The sequence below is a fragment of the Dermochelys coriacea genome, chromosome 1 (genome assembly GCF_009764565.3).
Source record: "Dermochelys coriacea isolate rDerCor1 chromosome 1, rDerCor1.pri.v4, whole genome shotgun sequence".
Classification (NCBI taxonomy): domain Eukaryota; kingdom Metazoa; phylum Chordata; order Testudines; family Dermochelyidae; genus Dermochelys; species Dermochelys coriacea.
In genome coordinates this window covers 142,450,428-142,473,033 of record NC_050068.2, presented here as the reverse complement: position 1 = coordinate 142,473,033, position 22,606 = coordinate 142,450,428, and the positions used below count along the sequence as shown (strand labels likewise).

The 22,606-nt window shown below is 40.7% G+C and overlaps 1 protein-coding gene across 1 annotated transcript in view; it reads right to left on the bottom strand.

Annotated features, from left to right (window-relative positions):
• Nucleotides 1-1,073: 1,073 nt before the first annotated feature.
• Nucleotides 1,074-22,606, bottom strand: part of PTCHD1 (patched domain containing 1) — a 49,526-nt gene continuing 27,993 nt past the window's right edge. The window contains exon 3 of the mRNA XM_038417392.2: nucleotides 1,074-7,904. Coding sequence (XP_038273320.1) covers nucleotides 6,253-7,904 — 1,652 coding nt within the window. The 3' untranslated portion in view covers nucleotides 1,074-6,252. The remainder of the gene's footprint in view (nucleotides 7,905-22,606) is intronic.

Sequence of the window (22,606 nt, the reverse complement as noted above, 5' to 3'; positions counted from 1 at the left end):
GGTACCATTATTCAGGCCATCAAGATAACATTGCATTTTGAGTCACTCAAACAAATTGCAACTACCTCCAGATTTTTATTTTAAATCATTGGTTAATCACGGTTGGGCTAGAATTCTGCTGCAGGAAGTGGCTAAGGCAAAGGAATAATATGTTTGTTTATATTTAAAGGGCTAATCCTATGAACATGGAGGGACCTGCCTGCTGTGGAGTTGTCTTTGTTCCATTGTACCAAGTTATGGGGACCCTGCATAGAGAGTGAATGTCCCAGTGCTACTGTTGGGCTATGTGCTGTGAGGGCCTCTTATAGGTAGGGCCTGAAATTCATGGTCCATTTTGGTCAATTTCCTAGTCATAGGATTTTTAAAATCCTATATTTCATGATTTCAGCTATTTAAATCTGAAATTTCACAGTGTTGTGATTGTAGAGGTCCTGACCCAAAAAGGAGTTGTAGGGGGGGTCACAAGGTTAATTTAGGGGGGGTTGCAGTACTGCTACCCTGACTTCTGTGCTGCTGCTGGCGACAGCACTGCCTTCAGAGATAGGCAGCCGGAGAGCAGCAGCTGCTGGCCAGGAACCCAGCTTTGACGGCAGCTCAGAAGTAAGGATGGCAATACCACAAGCCCCCTAAATTAACCTTGTGACCCCCCCTTCAACTCCCTTTTGGGTCAGAACCCTCAAACTTGAGAAACACTGGTCTCCCCCATGAAATCTGTATAGTATAGGGTAAAAGCATAGAAAAGACCAGATTTCTTGGGGGGAGACCAGATTTCATGGTCTGTGACATGTTTTTCATGGCTGTGAATTTGGTAGGGCCCTACTTATAGCATGAAGAGGCCAATGGAGGAAAAGCATGTGTGTGTGAGAGACAGAGATTCGCTAAAGCCGCCCAAGCTCAGTAATTCTGCTGTTAATGTGCAGACTTGTGGGAAGATTTCTTCTCCACCTGGCCCTTGTGGAGAACTTAGTGCAAAGCTTTAAGATTTGGCCAGATAAATCAGTTTCTTAATTAGGGGACAGAATATGATTCTGCAGCAGTTTTGGAGCACAGGAAGCAGAGAGCGTGCGCGCGAGAGAGAGACATTTTATTTTAGGCATTGGCTGTACATTGAGATTTGTTATACAATTTTTTCCCTAAATTAATACAAAAATAGTAACCAAAAATCACCTGAAATTTTGCAAGACATTAATTTACCACATGGATTAAGACCTGTGAATATCTTGGAGCCTGGAAAATTCAAAATGACCTAGAATTTTTTGTATCGTTTCTTCCCCCCCCCCCACAAATAGTTGTGAAGATTTTTAGAAGGCAGACTATTAGAGACAAATTCAAGTCTAACAAATATGTGCCTTCCAAAAGGCCACACAATACATGCTTGCAAATGAATCGTCATTATGCACCCATCCTATAGGTAGAAACAGCTAGAAGCGTGACTAAACTATGTAGGACTATGTGTGTGTGTGCACGCCTAGGTGCCACTGATGGATAAGGGGGAATATATGCAAAAATATGTGAGCCATGCCCCGTGATTCAGTGTAGCAGTCAGGAGTGCCTCTCTGCATCTGCAAGTAGGCGAGGCTTGCGGAGCAGCCTCTACCATGGCTCTAGCAAGGATAGGATCAGAAGAGTTCTGTCCTGTGGTGAATGAATTTCATGGGGGGGTTCCTATATGCAATGCTCTGCCAGAATCTAAGGCCCCAATCCTGCAATCCGAGTCAGGAGGGTCAACCTCTGTGCCGGTGCAGTGCCCCAGTTGGGCAAAGATCCACCTGTGTGGGGGTGAATGCAGGATCAGGGCCCATACATACACCTATGGTAAGTGGATTAGTTGTTAGTTTCCTGCTGATGCTACCAGTCTGCTTCACCAAAGACATAGTGGGTAGTCAGTTTTCATGACTAGAATTGAAATTAATAGATACTGTTCCTAATTTAATAACATTCAAAGGTAGATAACTTTATCACTAGAAATATTTATTATCAAATTTAAGTATTTATAAAAAGAAAAGGGGGGAAAATACATTGTGTTTGGAGATAATAGTATCATTTGATACTTACTGCATTAAGTATTGATATCTAGTAATACTGTACAAGAAATATTTGGGGACAAATCCTCTCCAAAGTCTTGAAAAAAGTGGGGAGTGGGTTTACTGTTGGGGTCCTGCAACAGTCACTAATGCAAGGAGCACAGCTTACACTTTCCCCAGTGTGTATCTCAGTCTGGTCTTCAAAATCTATCCACACTAGAATAGCTGGAGCCCTTGCGTTGAGCACAGGGAGTCTGGACTCTTTATCCATGCCCTCTGCTTCCAGTCTACACATCCCCATGAAGTAGAACTGTATACAAGGCCTACTGTGGGAGGATTTGGCCAATAGTAATTTTATCTACTTTCAGACTTTAAGAAACAGGAAACCATGTATCTGTTAACATTTGAAAGCTAGAAATAACTAGAGAGTTTCCCTTTCTAGAACTCAGCCTTAATGGAGGGCTTTGCTTCTCTCTTGTTTAAGGATGTGGGCATCATTCTTAACATGGACTATCAGGTTGTGATATTGCTTTAACTTTTATTTTTTTTTAAACAAATGAAATAAAATTTTTGGTTGTGGTAGGATGTGGCAACTGGCAGGAAGGAGGAGACTGAATCCAGAACAGCATTTAAAAATACAAACTGTCACTTTACAGCCTGCCACTTCTTCGTCCATTTTGTCTGAATTCAGTCCTGGATCAGGAAAGCTCTCAGATCTGAAGAAAATGCTGGTATGTTTCATAGACATATCAAGCTGCTTCAGTGATGCACTCTCCCTTTAGGCTCATAAAACTGACCTCAGTGAGCTTGTTTGTTTTTGGAAAAGGAGCTGTTCCTTGCCAGACAGGTTTTCCTCAGCTTTCTCAGTTCTAATTTTAATCTAACTAGAAAATTCTCTGATAAAGCTTTGGGCAGAAAATTCTGCCATGGCCAATTTCTGTTTACAGTGAAGTTATTTCAGATGTTCCAGTTTTTCTCTCTCAGTGTTTTCCCAGAATGGAATACTTGTAAACTGAAAATGAACTCATGTTAAGCCACCATAGGGAATAATCTTGCAAGAAAGACTAGACTGAACTTGATGGTCATATGCATTTCTTTCTTTCTTTCTTTCTTTCTTTCTTTCTTCTTTCTTTCTTTCTTCTTCTTTCTTTCTTTCTTTTTAATATGCTTGTCCATTATCAGAAATTTGCTCTGAACAATAATGTATTAAATGGAAATTTTAATGTTTGTAATTTATGTTCTGAATAGAAGGGTAATCATATTTAGACCTGTTTAAAATAAAAAATCAGAATAATAGCTTTATCTGAGGATAATAAAATATCTCATTTAACTTTCAGTCAGTGCCTGACAGAAACCCAGTGTTAGACACTGACTGAACTTTTTTTTTTCCCCCCAGAAAAGGGATCTTCTGTACTGCAGTTAAAAACACAGTGAAACCTGTGGCCAGGGATCACTCAAGGGTGTGACAAAAACTGGTTGCTTAAACTAAGATGGCCTTCTAAAACAGGGTGATACCACTTTGCCTCAACATCCTCCCTCCAGCAGATTTTGGGACAAAAGAGTAGGTATTCTAACTCTTTTTTGCCTTCTTTCTTGGAGATATCAAAAGGCCCCACTTTACTCAGATTTAATGAGAGACCTATGAAGCTACAAGCTTGAATACCCATCTCTTCCCTCAGGAGTACTTAAAGACAGTGCCAGCTATTCATTTAACTTAAAGGTAAAGAGGTTTATAATAGCGTGTGTTGGTAAATCTACTGATAGTTATACTAGCTTTTAAACTTCAATAAATAGGTATTTATCTGTTGAACAGTTCTAATGCAGGGTAATTAAGTGTTATTTGGATGACAATAATGATTGTCACATAAAATTTGAAATAAATATGCATCTGGGGACCTAATTTAAAGACTTACTCACATCAAGCTCAGAAACAGATATGAAACATTGGACCTTTCAAAGGACTCTCAAAGTTCAGCTCACAAAAAGCAATAGTGTGCTTAGAGTTCTGTGGAAAAAAATGAAAGTGGAAGTGAAACAGGTAGACAAGAATCACACTTTAGAGTAGACAATCACAGGAAAACTCTTGAATTTTTACTAAAACAAAGCTGATTTTCTATGCTCCCAAATATCTTCCCATCCCCCATCTGGCTGGAAACTATAGACCAAGGCTTGAGCCTAAAGAACATATCAAAAACAAACAAAACAAAACCCCCAAACAACAGGTCCTTAAGGAGGCTATCAAGCACGCCTCAACGTACCTTTCCACCCATCCCCGGGTTCTGTTGCCTTTCTACAGGTCTGACAACGTCTGACAGTTTTTCTGCCGAGAATGAAGTTGCATTAGAGCTTCCGGTTGCTCTTAGATAGTCATCAAACTTTACTTCAGGGTAAAAGGTCTGAATTTTTGGCTAAGCAAAAAGTTGTAAGAAATATCTCTTTGAAAATTAAAATTCACAAAATGGAATCTGAGGATTTCACACGGTTCTAATGGGAGCCATTTTGAATTCATGCTAAAGCATGGTACTAGGCAGTGATGGACAAACCACCAGTTCGTTACAATGGATGCACTAATCATTGTGTAACACATGCAGCCTCCTGAAACTAAAGCACCCTAGTTAGCCCAAGCCACATAGCACTTGAAAACATCAGTTTGAGTTCCACAACCCATGATTTAAGTGAATGATTTCCCAGTTATTGAAATACTTACAAGTACTTTTACTTTCTGGACAGATGTTAACAGAGATAGTCACTAACATCTCATACAAAAACCAGCTGCATGTTACTGGGTTTTAGTTGACTAATTTAGGCTGCTCTAGCAAAACCAAGTCAATTGACCTATGTTCCCAGTAGGAGGTCTAACTGGTTGGTATAAAACCTCACAACAATGTCCTATGGTTCGTAAGTGGGGTGGGTGTTGGGTGGTCGGGCTTCTTGGTAGGGGCGGGTGGGATGAAGATGCTTCTTATTCACATACTCCACATCAGATGCTGACATAATTATTGATTTAGAACAGAATGCTCCAAAAAGATTCAGATATGTAAAAAAAAATAATGTGGTGTTTTCAATAGGCCCCTTTGATACAGGCTCTTTGGGGAGACAGTTAAACATGATACTGTTAGTATGGTCCTACCTTTGAACTGTAATATATAACTCACATTGTGGTCTGCTGTCTCCTGGAAGAGCCCATAACTGTAAAGGCTATTGCTTTACAGCTATTCTAGGAAGATTGAGGGATTAAGTTATACATTATGTAAAACTATCCATTAATCCTCTTAGTGTGCATTCCAAGTGAATGGCCTGAAAGAGACTCTTATTAAAGGAGCCCTAACATTCACTTTTCCTTGGTGACATTAGGTATTTGAGGCTTGTTTCATGGATTTTGGTGCTGAAATATTCAGTACACCATCTTTTATCTGCTGTTAGAGCCACTGGCATATGTTAGTACAGTACTAACAAAACTACGGTTGGTAAAGCAGATTCTTTGTTTAACTAGTAGCAAGACATTCATAAAATAGAATTGTACATCTTCTAGCGTACCAGAGTCACTGACATTTTTTGTTATTGTTTTTTTTAAAAAGGAACAGCTACAAAAACCATGACTTTAAAAATGTTCTTGGGGATGAATTACATTTTAAAATAACTGTATTTTTAGAAAAGAAAATTTGTTCTGAAAGTGTCTGGTTGCTGCATACAGCCTTCTTCCCTAGTTCAATTTGCTTTGCTTATACAAACTTGCACGAACGTTTTCATTCGAGGAAAAGAGAAAAGAAAAGTTCAATGTGATGGCTAAGACCTATCAGAGCTGACTCACTGAGCTGAATTATTGCTGTGCAGAAAGTTTGTAAAGCCTTTACCTCCGGATGAACACTGAGCGTTACTTCAGCCTTGACAGTTGACCTTTCAATTTGATTGGGCTCAGCAATAATAATAGCTGTATCTGCAGTATAGAGATGGCAGAACAGTTCTTAGTAACCGATCTTCCCTTATTAGATCTTACGTCAAGGGACTAAAATTCACACTCTTTGCGTGTGTGTATAAATTCTTTCACTAATAATACCTTTGTTATGGAGGCCAATTAATGTACAATTTCCCTTCCCTCCCTCCCCCACCATTTTGGCTATTCTTGGTTTTAGTTTAGGAAAAGAAAAATCAAAAATCCAATATTTAGTCAATAATGATCTCTTTTCTCTCAATAAGACCTACTGTGAAAAGACAACAAACAAACAAGTCAAACTGTTGTAATTTGGTCAACCACTCGGGTACTATCCATATCCACCATTTCGACACACTCTATTTCCTCACGGTTTTCAGGATTCTTCTCTTTCCTTTTTTTCTTGGATGGTGGCACAAAAGTCAGTATCACAGGTAAAATGGCAAAGCAGTGAAAGAAGGTGACGAATGCTATTAAAAACAAGCACCTGAACAGTGTACGGGTCAGATTTGAAGGCACAGCTGCAAGAGGAATCAGACCAACAATATAGCAGAGGTAGCTCTGTAAAATAGCTACCCCGTGCACTTCTAGGGCATTTTTTACCCATTTAGTTCTTGTGAAATCTTTGCCCAGGATAAAGGTTGATAACAGTGGCGCACAGTTGTCAATTGTATAATTAATCCCATAAATTAAGCACAACACAGAAATACAGTCCAGTTCCACTTTCCACAAGGTCATGAAACCTATGACTCCAAATTCGACTGAGGCAACAGTTAGAGTGAGCCAGACATTGATTAGAGAGTCTGCCACCAGGAATGCCGAGAAGAAGAGCAGAAATAAAGCACTGATGCAGGAGTTTTGTAAGGGGGCTCCCACTGAGGAGGCGTAACGATCCATGTACACAAATGATGGATTGAAAACGATGAATTTCACCTTGGATGTGAGAGAGAGTTTCCTCAAGGTTTCCAGGAGATCATAAAGTTCTTCTCTCTTGGTTTCCATTGTCTTAGCCACCAAGAACATCCTAGAAGCCACTACCTCAATTTCGTTGTTGTACTTCTTTGAAAAGATGATATCCTCTGAAAAATGGGCATACTGGGAGGCTTTCAGGAATGAGTTTCTCAACATGTCAGTAAAATTCTTTTTGGGCAATCCAGTAGATATGTTGAGTTTCCTAAGATAATTTAAATAGCTCTCAAACCAAGATATCCTCACAAACCCTTTAGTATACTCTAGCACATCTTCTTGAACGCTTGTGTTCCAATATTCTATTGACTCATAGATATAAAACCCAATGACTGGGCTGTAGTTACTGAAATACTTTTGCTGGGCAGTAGTGTATTCAATGGTTCGTGTCGCGGTTGCAACAATGTTACTAAGGTCTGACCCTTCATTGACCTGCAGGTAGCCCATTAAGGCAAAGGAAATATAAACAAGGTAAAAGAGAACTACAAAAGGCTTGACATAAGTGTTTGTTATCCAGTCACAGTAATAGCGTTTGAGGAAACACACCAAAAGATGATTTTGGTAAGTATTTGTTTCCTCTGAATCGGTTGTGTCCTCGCTGAATTTGGCTGTCAGAAGAAACCTATACCACGCAGGCTTCTCTTGCAACACCTCTGGCTTTGGTACCTTTCTGCAGAAGATACTATGCTGGTAGTTGTTTTCTATGTAGCCAGTAAACACCAGGCTGGAACCATAAAAGGAGAGTACGTAGAGGTAGTTGAAGAAAATTGCAATACAGGAATTGCAGCAGAAAATCCTAGCTGCTTCAATGTTAGTGAAGGGACTGGCACCTATTCCAAAAGTGACCAGGTACATGGCAGTGGTGAGAGAAAAGGAGAGCATGGAGTCTGCAAACACAGCTGCAGTTCTCTCTTTAACATGTTGGTCTTCTCTAGTTTTCCTCCAGGAGGACAACATTTCAAAAGTCCCATATAACCCATGACCTAGAATAAAGAACAAAGCAAGTGTTTAAGGTCTGTATCTTTTTAGTCAGGAAGGGCAAAACAGCATGGAAAAATTTTAACATGGACATGCTAAAAGGCACAAAGGAGTTACAATTGGCCCCCAGTTATAATTTAAGTAGCAACGGTCTTGTGGAATAAAAAATATTAAGATTTTGTAAATTGCAGAAGTACATTAATCATGAAAAAAGCAGTTAGCAAACCCAAGTATTTTCATCATGTATTTTTGGTAAGGATCAACATATGGAAGCCTAACGTCTTTGTAAAGAATTCACTAGTTTCCACACATATGTGTTACTGTGTTGGTGGTAACCAGGTAAAATATTTGTTTTTCTCAGACATTGGTTTTAGTTTTCAAGAGCGCCTGAGATGGAGGATACTTTGAAATTCAATAAGTTTGTAATGTTTTAAGGTGGTGGGATCTGACTAGTGATTAAAACAAATGATTAGGAACCGGAAGAGTTTGGGCATTATTTGGTCTTCTTGCTGAAAAACTAGGAAAAAATAAAGTGAATGAATGCTGTATCTGAGTTGAGTTTTGCTGGGTGAATCAATCACAGACTTTCCCTGTCTCTTGCCACGTCCTCTGGCTAGAAAAAAGATAAATCACAGAAATGTAGCAAACAAAAAAGCACAAATAAATTTTACAAAAGCAGTCAGGAAGAATTAATGAGGATTATAACAAGCTTATATGTACAAAACTACATAATGCTTTATTTTCCTTACTTTAATGTGTATACTTACACAGTTTGCAAAACTAAATGTGGATCCATTTAATTTTTCACTAAACCCTAAATGTTGTAATTTATTTAATTACCTCTTAAAATAAATATAGTGTTCATGAAAGAGCTGAACTGAAAGACCTGGAGACTGAAATCCTCTGTTTAACCACAGAACAAATATAGGATTGGCAAAATGCATGGCTTTCCCTGTGTCTCTGGTTCTTTTGTCCTATATGCCCATTAAATCCTGGTTCTCTCTATTGTGACCTGCCAACAAAGGTACCAATTGTGATGATGGTTTTGGTGATGTGGACCTCTACTCATTTGCAGCAGAACTAAATTGTGAATACAGATTCATTTTACATACATCACCAAAGAGCTATCAGATGGGAACAGTTATGAGACACAACTAGATGTATTTTAGAGGAAAAATGTTCTGTAAAAATAATGCATAGAAATAAGTTGAAGTTTGTAAAATGCCAGCTGACTGATACCTAATCAACCCTAAAAATACACTCCTAGGAAGTACGTAGGTACTAAACTGATTTGATATAGGAAAACTGAGATAGAGTGACTCCTGAAGGGGTGTCAGTGTTTAGACTCAGGATTTCTGGGATACTAGTCCTAGGCTTGGATGATTTGACAATGTCTCTGTACCCCTTTACCAATTCCTTGAGCTCTCCCCCAGGCTAAATTCTAAGCTAATTATGGGCCTGGGTGCATATTCTGGACTGTATACTTCTCACAGTGGAATGCCCATTGGTTTCAGTTTGAAGTTTGCACAGAGATCAAATGAAAATATATTTTTTATGTAGAAACTAAGGGTGGGATTCATTGTAGCAGTGGGACTGGGTCTCCCACTCCCCGGTGAGTCCTCTGACCACTAACCTGAAGAATCATGTTCACACTTTCTCACCCAATGACTCTTTAAGTGTTTATCCAAAGTGGAACAGCTTCAACAGGAGAGATTCCCACATCAGAATATCCCATAGCTCAGTGGTTAGAGCCCCACCCTGCAAGGGATAAGAGACCCCTGTTCAAATAATTTCTCCCCCTCAGCAGAAGGATGAATTGAACATGGGTCTCCCACATCACTGGTGAGTACTCTAACCACTCAGCTAGAGGTTAGAAGATGGGGTGGTAGTGACACCATCTTCTCTGGCTCTTTTGTGTGGCGTGAGGCAGGATCTAACTCATTCTCTCAGAAACTGACTTTGGTGCTAAGTCCAGACTGCAGAGAAGTGACTGTCTCACTGGTGAACCACAAACTGGAATCCTCTTTCCTAGAGTCAGGCAACTTAAGTGCCTGACTCTGAGAGGGGTGGGGTTTAGGATACTCCCCTCTTGTCAGCATCTCCCATTGGCTAGTTTAGGTGACTCATGCCTAATTCCCTTAGTGAATTTGGGCTTAAAAATTTAGTTAGTTATGATTTCTTCTTGTTGCATTTGTCATTCAGTGATAAGCCTTCCCCTTTGGGCCAACCATTGTATCTCCCTTTTGTTTTTCTTCCTTTCCCTTCTTGCTTTCTCCGTGTTTCTCCACCTCCCTGCCTTTGTGAGTCTACTCTGCTTTTTTCTCTGCATTTCCTTCTCTTCAGCAATGCCCAATTCCCAACCCAGTAGGCTTGCTTTGCTCTCATCTTCATCCTCATTCCTTCCCCTAACAATGTTCAGTGATTAAAACATATTTAATGAGGGCATCAAAGTGTAAATTGGACTGTAATAATTGATTCAAGGTCAGAGGCATTCCATCTCTGCACTACTGTTTCATACTGTCTGCAAACTTGGGCAGACATCTTTGCATTGATTACATTTGGTCCACATTTGGAAGGTTATCTCTGCCACCATTAGCGCTGAAAATTTTCTTAAAAAATAAATTGATTCTTAAGCATGTATGTGGCATGAAGGCCATATACATACATACCATTGGCTAGATCTGGCCTGTGGGTTGTATGTTTGACACCCCTGCCTAAGGAGTTCTTATAGTCAGCACCCTTTACATAATCAGATTATCCACAAAACTGATAATAACAATCCTGGCCTTGTTGCAGGAATTAGCATATCTACGTTTTGAGCTGATGGCATGGCTGTCCATTTTGGTAATAACGGAAAACAATGAAATCACTATTCACAGATACTTTTAAACAACATAGAATTTGAAATATGGAACTAAAATGAGTTCATGTAACTAGGTCTTTTCTCTCCAGCGTCTCTTATTTACAGTAACAGAGTGCTTGCCCTCATACATATCAGTTTTAAAAAAAAATCTACATCATGGCATAAAACATGAATATCCATTTTGTAGTAATATTAGTCATGTTTCCAATGAGGCATTTATCTTAATTTGTCCAAATATTGTTTTACAGCTGCTTCTGGAGGGCAGATCAAGACTGTCAATTTGATAGCTAGTACAGTGCCCCCTATTAAAACTAATTGGGGATACCAAAACTTCCCAGACATAGAAAAAGGAAAAAGTACAATCAATGACTGACACCCCATTGTTAATTATGTTTTAAATAGTTATGTTCTAGGTTCAGTAGGGAAAACTATTAAACTTGCTTTCACTGTGTTCTTTGTAAAGACAGATTGACCTTTATTTAAAAGTAACAGATCACTTGCCAAAGCAAGGAGTGAGAGGTTTAATCTCTTTATGGTTCCCATAAGTCCTGCAGACAGGCATGTCTGACTATTCCACGCAGCATCGTATTACAAATTACTTTCACCATGAGCTTTAGTTTGAACACATTTTAAAAAAAATGTTTCAGCAATAATAAGGTCTTGCATAACAATTTCAAATAGAAGCATTAATTTGGAAGGCTTTAGTCCTTACAATACAATAAAATTTAGATATAGTTAAAAATGATGTAAGGTCTGACTTTTGTTTGTATGTTTTGGATAATAGTAATGTCTGATGATTGACTTCTGATCAGTGGCGCTGGAACATTTTTAGTAGTGGGGGTGCTGAAAGCCAGCCCCCTTAATCCTGTCCGTGCTGCCACCCCCCTGAGTTGAGGCTGGGAAGGGCTGTGTCTCTGGGGGGACCAAGAGGATTAAGGGATCAAGGTGGCTGAGGCCACAGCTGGGGGTGAGTGTGGGGGCAGGTGTGGATCCCCGGGCAGGGGCCAGAAGCAGGGACCCCACGTGCAGGGCCAAGAGCAGAGCCCTGGCTGTGGGGCCAGATGCAGGCCCCAGGAATGGAGCCCTGGGTATGGGGGGCTAGGTGCATGGGGCCCTGGGAGTGGAGGCCTGAGAGTGGGGGGTACAACTGGGCACAGGGCCAGCGGTCAGGGAGCGGGGCTGGCGGGTGGGACCCTGGGCATGGGCCCCGGGCACAGGACCAGCAGCCGAGGAGTGGGGCCGGCGGTCAGAACCCGAGCCCCAGGTGAGGGGTTGGGGAGTGGAGTGCAGACAGAGGGCTGGGAGGAGGGGTTTTATGTGTGGAGCCAGTGGCTGGGGAGCAGGGCGTGGGGCTGACCGCAGGGTCACAAGCCGGGGAGTGGAGCTCTGGGCATGGGGCCAGTGGCTCCTCATAAAACCTGGGGATGCTGCAGCACACCCCCACACATCCCTCATTTCTGCACCTATGCTTCTGATTGCCACTTACAACAAGGACAAATTTTAATAATAGAATACTTTAGGATACTTTTTCTACTTTGCTTTTATATAATTGTGGAGGATAACTTGAAAAGGAACTGGATTAATAAAATGATTAAACTAAATGAGTTAGGCTCAAATGCATATAATCTAGAAAGCTAACTGAAAAAAATGGTTGCCTCGCATATCATCCTATTTTATGGATTACTTTTTTTGTCTTGTATATACACTCCGTACATTATGGATTGGTATTTTCGGTTTGAATTTTGTGTATTTCTCGACCATGCTCTGTAACATACAATATTTGTGAAGGGTACTGAAGGCCTAATTTTCAAAATTGTAAGTCTGCAAAGGTGTCCTTAATTGTCTAACCCAAAGTCACAGTTTTTACATGGTTTTTTTTTCCACCAAATGCATCCGATGAAGTGAGCTGTAGCTCACGAAAGCTTATGCTCTAATAAATTTGTTAGTCTCTAAGGTGCCACAAGTACTCCTTTTCTTTTTGCGAATACAGACTAACACGGCTGCTACTCTGAAACCAGTTTTTACATGCAGTCACACTCAGGGCCTGATGCAGTGCCCACTGAAGTCCATGGAAAGGAGCAGGCCTTAGTTTCATATGGTAATTAGGCAGAGTATATTAAAGATTAGCTCTTGTTGTCTAGTGTATGGAGGCATTTTGTACGAATTTGGCTTTCCTTCTATGGTTATGCTGATTTCATGTTCTCCATTTTTACCACCATCTGCCCATCTATATTTGACTTCTATTGCTCCTCTCTCTCTCAATGTTATGATGTCTGTCCTATAAACCATCAGCTAGAGATGATCAAATCATTCCTTGCAAATAAATAATCCTGTTATTTTAAACCTTTTCCTGCTAATTAGTTATCCAATACATTATTTGTACTGATTTGTTTTTCACAATTGTGCAGTAAATAATGTGTGAACACATTTAGCCAATGGCTTATTAGCAAACTGTTCACTACAAACATTTACTTACTCTTCATAGTTCACTGTGTGTCCCCTGCACTTGGTCACCTAGATCAAAAGGTATTGTTTTTGTTGCTTGGCTGGGTGACTTCAACCCATCTGGGATCAGATGGGATACCCAGCTGGGTATCATCTGGCAGAGTCCCCTTTTCTGTTTATACCAGTTTGTTCACTATTCACAACTCTTTTTAACCAATCTTTTGTGTAAATAGTAATAATAAATGAGCCGTGAATACGCTCTCAAATATTTATTCACTCTGAGTGGAGAGGAAAAGTGAGACACGATGGTGCAGGACCTGGTGGCACTAGCTGGAACCAGTAACAGGAGGATGAGTAGAGATAGAGCCAAGAGAGGGCTGTGGAAGCTGGAGAGTGTGATCTGAAGGGGCAAATGAGGTTATTGGAGGAATGACAACGAGTATTAGAAAAAGCGAGGGACTGTCTGTTCTGTGTTTCTACAGCACCTAGCACAATGGGGTCCTGGTCTGTGATTGGAGCCCTTAGGCACCACAGTAATACAAATAACTAATAATAGCACTGGAGAAAGTCAGGCAAAAATCCTCTTGTTGCACTAAAGAGCCAGTCCTTTGGGACACAGGATTCCCCTTGTCATGTTTGCTGTTGCTCAAGATCCATCATAGCAATACTGATTAAAGCAGCCCAGAGAGTAGGCCCAGAGTCGCAGAGAGTCACCCCTGATTTAGGTGCAACTGCAATCCACAAAACCCCTACTCAGCTGCTGCCTAAACCTGTAGGTGCCTAAACTCACTCGGTGGGTAAATGTCTGCTGTATTTCTGCCTCAGGCAGGAATCCCAGAATACGTATCTCATACCTAAGCTCCAGTGTGATCCTCAAATCAGGTTAAGACAGGTGTTGCCCCACCTATCTCACCTAATGGGATGCCATCCAGTATGTGTGGTCCGAGTACATCTAACTCCACACAAAATGGCTGAGGGAGGGAGTGTGTATGCATGTCTGTGTTGCAGTGCTTAAGCCCTTCTGTGAATTCAGGCTGTAGTCATTTTGACTGTACTTTCTTACTTACTGTAGCAGCCTGGGGTTTTTATCTCACCCATCTTTGTCTTTAGAAAATAAGGTAATAGATAATACCTCGCTCTTACACAGCACTTTTCATCAGTAGGTCTCAAAGTACTTTATCAAGGAGGTCAGTATCATTATCCTTATTTTACAACACGGAGACTGAGGCACAGGGAAGTGAAATGAGTTGCCCCGTGGCAAGTCTCCTGAGTCCCAGTCCAGTGCTCTACCCACTAGGCAACACTGCCAGCCTAAAATAACAGCTGCTGTTAGATTGTCTTTATTTAAAGAATGCAGTGTGCTCTCTTTAAATTTTATACAAAAATTATGTGGGTTTTCTCAGAGCCTACATAAAAAGATTAAACTTATGTATTTAAAGGAATGGAAAACAGGGAGAGAGACTGGGAATCAAATATTAGTTCCCTGTCACAAGGCTACGTCTGCACTACGGACCTTACAGTGGACCTTATTGCTTCCATGTAGCCGCTCTATGCCAGCAGCAGAGAGCTCTCCTGCTGGCATAATTAAACCACCCCTAACGAGCCGTGGTAGCTATGTTGGTGGGAGAGTGTCTGCCGCTGACATAGCGCTGTCCACACCAGTGCTTTTGTCGGTAAAACATTTGTCAGTCGGGGTGTGTGCGTTTTTTCACACCCCTGACCGACAAAAGTTTTACCGACAAAATTGCTAGTATAGACATAACTTTCGTTTTTCAGGCACATAGATGGAGTATAGCAGTACGTTGCGGTGTGGAACTGCACTGTATTGGTTTCAAGTGTTTGTTTACTATCCTTGGAAAGTGGGACACCTGCTAAAGATGGAGGAGGAAGTTCCACTCTTCCATGGCTGTCTGTTACACATGGTAGCTTAGGTATTTTATGCTTAGGTATAGTTTGACTTCTATATTTTGGAGGGTGGCTCCAGTCAAACCAATAGGGACATGCATGGGCGGGGCGGGGCAGGGGAAGAAATTCTGTGTCAGCCCACAGGGACACCATTTCAGATTTGGGGGGGAAGGGCAGGGAATTTAACTGTGATTCCAGGGGCTACTTAAGCAACTGAAAACTCTATTTTTTTTTTTTTTTGCAGATAATAACTTAGAAATTATCTGACAGGAGCAGTATTTAATTCCTATATCAAGAAACAAAATTAAATAAATATTAGACCTACTCAGTTCTAATACTAACATGTTCAGATATCTTGTGGCAAGTCACTTATGGGACACTGGTTAGGTTTAAAATTGTAATGTATATTCTTTTTCAGATACTCTTACTAAAGTCAGAAGAGACCATCATGGTTATCTAGTCTGACCTCCTGCACATTGCAGGCCACAGAACCTCACCCACCCAATCCTGTAATAGACCCCTTACCTCTGGCTGAGTTACTGAAGTCCTCAACTCATTATTTAAAGACTTCAAGTTATAGAGAATTCACCATTTACACTAATTTAAACCTGCAAGTGACTCATGACCCATCCTGCAGAGGAAGCGAAAAACCATCAGGGTCTCTGCCAATCTGACCCAGGGGAAAATTCCTTCTCAACCCCAAATATGGTGATCAGTTAGATCCTGAGCATGTGGGCAAGATCCACCAGGAAGATACCTGGAAAAGAATTATCTGTAGTAACTCAGAGACCGCCCCATCTAGTGTCCCATCTACAGACATTGGGCTTTTTGCTACAGGATTTTTGCTACAGTTGCTGATGGGCCACCACCATTGTAGGCAGTCCTGTCATACCATCCCCTCCATAAACTTATCAAGCTCAGTCTTGAAGCCAGTTAGGTTTTTTGCCCCCACTGCTCCCCTTGGGAGGCTGCTCCAGAATTTCACTCCTCTGATGGTTAGAAACCTTCACCTAATTTCAAGGTTAAAACTTGTTGATGGCCAGCTTATATCCATTTGTTTTGAGGTCCACATTGGTGCTTAATTTAAATAATGCCTCTCCCTCCCTGGTATTTATCACTTTGATGTATTTGTAGAGAGCAATCATATCTCTCCTCAGCATTCTATTGGGTAGGCTAAACAAGCCAAGCTCTTTGAGTCTCTTCTCATAAGGTAGGTTTTCGATTCCTCAGATCATCTTAGTAGCCCTTCTCTGCACCTGTTCCAATTTGAATGAATGTTTCTTAAACATGGGAGATGAGAATTGTACACAGTGCTCCAGATGAGGTCTCACCAGTGCCTTATACAATGGTACTAAAACTTCCCTGTCTCTACTGGAAATACCTTGCCTGATGCACCCCAGACCATGTTAGCCTTTTTCACGTCTGCATCTCATTGACAGCTCATAGTCATCCTGTAATCAACAACTACACCCAGGTCTTTCTCCTCCTCTGTCACTTTAAACTGATAAGATCCCAGCTTATAGCAAAAATTCTTGTTGTTAGTCCCTAAATGCATGACCTTGCACTTTGCACTATTAAGAATCATCCCATTTCTACTACTCCAGTTTACAAGGTCATCCAGATCTTCTTCTATGATATTCTGGTCCTCCTCCATATTGGCAATACCTCCCAACTTGGTGTCATTCGCAAATTTTATTAGCACACTTCCAATTTTGTGCCAAAGTTAGTAATAAAAATGTTAAACAAGACTGATGAAGAACTCCACTAGTAACCTCCCTTTAGCCTGACAGTTCACCTTTCAGTATGACCCATTGGAGTCTCCCCTTCAACCAGTTCCTTATCCACCTTTCAGTTCTCATATTAATCCCCATCTTCTCCAATTTAACTAATAAATTCTCACGTGGAATTGTATCAAATGCCTTATTGACATTCAAGTTGATTATATCTACTGCATTTCCGTTGTCTAAATAATCAGTTATCGTCTCAAAAAAAATTAGTAACTTTGTTACTTGAATCCAACAACTGAAATAATTGTAGAAAAATCTACAATTACTTTCTATCATGTAGGCTACTTTCTTTCTGCAGTTCATCAAGCTTGGAACAGATCATTTAACTTTAGGAAACAGCCTAACAGCCCTTTCTTATCTTAATTACCTGTTAGTCACTCTGTTTATAAACAACGAGGAGTCTGGTGGCACCTTAAAGACTAAGCTTTTGTGGGTAAAAAACCCACTTCTTCAGATGCATGGAGTGAAAATTACAGATACAGGTAAAAATATATCGGCACACGAAGAGAAGGGAGTTACCTTACAAGTGGAGAACCAGTGCTGACAAGGCCAATTAAGTCAGGATGGATGTGGTCCACTCCGAATAATTGATGAGGAGGTGTCAATACCAAGAGAGGGAAAACTGCTTTTGTAGTGAGTCAGCCATTCCCAGTCCCTATTTAAGCCCAAATTAATGGTGTTAAGTTTGCAAATGAATTGTAACTCTGTAGTTTCTCTCTGCAGTCTGTTTTTTGAGTTTTGTTGTTGTTGAAAGATGTTTACTTTTAAATCTGTTATTGAATGTCCAGGGAGATTGAAGTGTTCTCCTACTGGCTATACCGGAAACATACTGACCCTATATACTGGAAACCTACTGACCACTATACTTACTTACATGCCTCCAGCTTCCATCCAGGATACATCACACAATCCATTGTCTACAGCCAAGCCCTAAGAAACAACTGCATTTGCTCCAATCCCTCAGACAGAGACAAACACCTACAAGATCTTTTTCAGGTGTTCTTAAAACTACAGTACCCACCTGGGAAAGTGAGGAAACAGATTGACAGAGCGAGAGGGTTACCCAGAAGTCACAGGACAGGCCCAACAAGGAAAATAACAGAACACCACTGGCCATTACATATAGTCCCCAGCTAAAACTTCTCCAGCATGATTATCAACGATCTACAACCTATCCTGGAAAACAATCCTTCACTCTCCCAGACCTTGAGAGGCAGGCCAGTCCTCGCTTACAGACAGCCCCCCAACCTGAAGCAAATACTCACCAGCAACTATACACTACACCACAGAAACACTAACCCAGGAATCAATCCCTATAACAAACCCCGTTGCCTACTCTGTCCCCATATCTACTCTAGCGACACTACCATAGGACCCAACCACATCAGCCACACCATCAGAGGCTCATTCACCTGCACATCTACCAATGTGCTATATGCCATCATGTGCCAACAATGCCCCTCTGCCATGTACATTGGCCAAACTGGACAGTATCTACGTAAAAGAATAAATGGAAACAAATCGGACATCAGGAATGGCAACATACAAAAGCTAGTAGGTGAACACTTCAATTTCCTTGAACATTCAATAACAGATTTAAAAGCAGACACCTTCAACAAAAAAATGTTAAAAGCAGACTGCAAAGAGAAACTGCTGAGCTAGAATTCATTTGCAAACTTAACACCATTAATTTGGGCTTGAATAGGGACTGGGAGTGGCTGGCTCACTACAAAAGCAATTTTCCCTCTCTTGGTATTGACACCTCCTCATCAATTATTGGGAGTGGACCACATCCACCCTGACTGAATTGGCCCTGTCAGCACTGGTTCTCCACTTGTAAGGTAACTCCCTTCTCTTCATGTGCTAATATATTTCTGCCTGTATCTGTAATTTTCACTCCATGCACCTGAAGAAGTGGGGTTTTTACCCATGAAAGCTTATGCCCAAATAAATCTGTTAGCCTTCAAGGAGCCACTGGACTCTTCATTGTTTTTGTGGATACAGACTAACACGGCTATCCCTCTGATACTGTTTATAAACAAAATTCTGACTCCCTGCCTCAGAGGGGCCCAAGCTGGGAGAAGTCTCCTGTCTCCTCTGCAGAACTCATTGCACACTCAGGCTGCCTGCAGCTTACAATTTTGGGGGTGCAATGCCCAACTCTGCCCCCAAACTCCACCCATGATTTTATGAATAATTAATTTTATTTGCCCCATTTCAGCACACTTGTACACAAAACACTAATAATGATTGATCTCTGCATTAAAGACTAAGAATAATAAAGAGCTAATCTAGGCTACTGTCTTCCTGGGATAATCAGTCACAGGGACTAGATATGGATGTTGATGCAAGGTTTATGCATGTGTGGGAAACTGCTGCACATGGATTCAGGTGGCCTGATTCTGGTCTCACTTACGTCTGTGTAAATCCAAAGAAATTCCACTGAAGTCAAAAGAGCTGACCTAGGTAAGGGATATCAGAATCAGGCCCAGGGAATTTTCTTTTACAAAACTAGAACAGTAATAGTATATGATGTAATGAAGACACACTAGATTCCACTAGCTGATGGAATTAAAAATAAAACTGTGCTCTGCTCAGCTACGTGACTGCCTTCCAGAGTTAGGCAAAGAGCCTGGGATGATTCTCTCCATAATTTTTCCAGCAGGATCAGACAGCTCACCTAAAACCCAGCTCCACCCTCTGTGAAGCTAAGTGAAATGGCCACTGCTGGCCTTCCTGATCACCAGGGTTAAGAACAGCCAATCAATAACAAAGTAAAAATCTCATGTGACTTGCCGGGTGTGACCTCTCCCTACAAATATGGTTGGAACTTAAAACACACCAGTGAATAGCAGTCTCAAAATTTTCATGAACATGCACATAGAGCAAAAGAGTGAGCACACAGTTTAGATAAAATCTTCCTGACCAGAAAAAAAATTCAAAGAAGCTGACTGAACTAGAACCACAGTTAATTTACACTATCATTTTTTACTGAGTTTGTAATCATTTACTGGCCTGGGTAGCACACTACAACATTTATGTCCACACTGCAGATGGCAGCAAACCATATATTACCTCTGCTGTCCAAGTCTGAAACATGGCTGCCTTCCTGAAAGAAGCTCATAACTCTACTCTTTTATCATTATTATAGTCACAAACCCAGGTATGCCCATATCCATCCCAGTTTAGGGTTCATTCATTGGTTTATTCTATGGATCAAAAATTAGAGTGCATTGGCCAGATTTTCATTTACATGAACTAAGAATCTGGCTCCTTGTTTCCGGATACATTGTCTGTCTGAGTCCTATATGGGATCCATTTGGGAGAGAAGGAATAGAGATTGAAATGTTTAACAATATCCACTTGTGTAGTGGTTGTGTTCACTATGTTGCAGCATTTACACACAGTTAATTAGTTGCACTGAGAGAGGAACACTGGTGAAAGGTAAAAGTTGTCATGTACAAACATGATCAATGCATGTTGATACGGAAAACTACAGCAAATGTGCAATAGCTTGCTCTTCTTAGAGGACAACATTCTTCTGGGTCTGTGGACCTCAAGGAAGAATATAATAAAATCATAGACATATAGGGCTGGCAGGGACCACAAGAAGGCATCAAGTCCAGCACTGAGGCAGGATAAAATAAATCTAGACCATCTCTGACAGGCGTTTATTTAATCTGTTCTTAAAAACCTCCAATGATGGGGATTCCACAACCTACTTTGGAAGCTTATTCCAGAGGTTAATTACCCATATAATTAGAAAGTTTGTCCTAATATCTGACCTAAATCTCCTTACTGCAGATTAAGCCCATTACTTCTTGTCCTACCTTCAGTGGACAAGGAGAACAACTGACCACTCTTCTTTTTATATCAGCCTTTAACATATTGGAAGACTGTTATCAGGTCCCCCCTCAGTTGTCTTTTCTCAGGACTAAACTGTCCAGTTTTTTTAGCCTTTGCTCTAGCTTAGGTTTTCTGAACCTTTTAATAATTTTTGTTGCTCTCCTCAGGACTCTCTCCAGTTTGTCCATGTTTTCCTAAAGTGTGCACACAGAACCAGACACAGTACTCCAGCTGAGGCTTCACTGGTACTGAGTAGAGTTGGATAACTCCTGTTAATACACCCAGAATATTAGCCTTTTTCGCAACTGCATCACACTATTGACTCATATTCAGTTTTGATCCATTATAGCCTCCCCCACCTTTTAGCAGTACTACTGCGATCCAGTTATTTCCCATTTTGTAGTTGTGTATTTGATTTTTTTTCCTTCCTAAGTGCAGTACTTTGCACTTGTTTTTATCTTGTTGATTACAGACCAATTCTCCAGTTTAAGGTCATTTTTAATTCTAATCCTGTCCTCCAAAGTGCTTGCAACCCCTGCCAGCTTGGCATCATCCACAATTTTTTATAAACCTACTCTCCACTCTATTATCCAAGTCAGAAATGAAAATATTGAATAGTACCGGACCCAGGACTGACCCATGTGCGGCCCCACTAGATATACCCTCCCGGTATGACAGTGAAAGATAACTACTCTTTGAGAATGGTTTTTCAACCAGTTGTGCACTCACCTTATAGTATTTGGATCTTTGGAACAGACATGCATGTGCAGTTAGTCAAACTGCTTGATCCATTACTTTATCTTGCACATTCATGGTGAAATTCACCAGCACAAGCCTTATGTATCACTTAGGACCCACACAAGCCCTCAAAATACCTAAATATGGCATTTAGGTGGTGAATAGGACTTGTGTGGGCCCTCTGCCCGGGGTGAATTTCATCCTCGGTCATTTGGGTGTTTCACATGAGACACAGTATATTTCACCCATCCTACGTTTCTGAAGAATGCACCTTTTTGGAAAGGCGGCATAGGGCCAACTTTCTGTTCTGGGATGGAACACTTAATATTGGTCAGGCCATACCCTTTTTGATTTCTACTCTCCCAAACTTGCACAAAGAGGGCCCTAGCAAATGCAACTCTTCCCCAATATTTCCAATCACAGAATAATAAACCAGGGTGAGTGGTGTTATTTTTCTAAAGATAAAAACCAAAATATTTAAATAATTTACTATAATATAAACAGTATTTTATCATGACAGACAAATAACAATGGACATACACTTTAGGAATGGCTATAAAAAGAACAAACTATGTTATCTGTAGTACCATTCAAACCAAAATTACTGTCTAGATGTAAGTCCTTAGTATGAACAAACACATGCACATAAGATACGTATACTTCATCTCTATTGTCTCTCTACCCTGATCTATATAAGAGATATAAGAATATGGAAAAGGAGAAGTACGTGTAAAGTACTGGAATGAAATAAGAATAGCCATCCTGGGTCAGACCACTGGTCCATCTAGCCCAGTGTCCAGTCTCCAGCAGCCAGTACCAGAGCTTCAGGGGGAGTGTAGAGAACTGGGCAACTTTGGCGAGATCCACCTTATCTTCCCCTCCTGGTTTCTGGCAGTCAGAGGTGTAGGGTCGCCTGAGCTAATAGCCATCGATGGAACAGTCCTCCATGAATTTAACTAGTTCTTTTTTTTTCAATGATCTAGTCATAATCTCTCTTCCTAGTTTTAACATGATCATGAGCAGAAAGGTATAGGTATATATATAGGTATAGAAACCTATAATCTGATAGATTCTATTTTATGTTTTAATCATTAAACTTTGAACACAACATATTTTAATCATG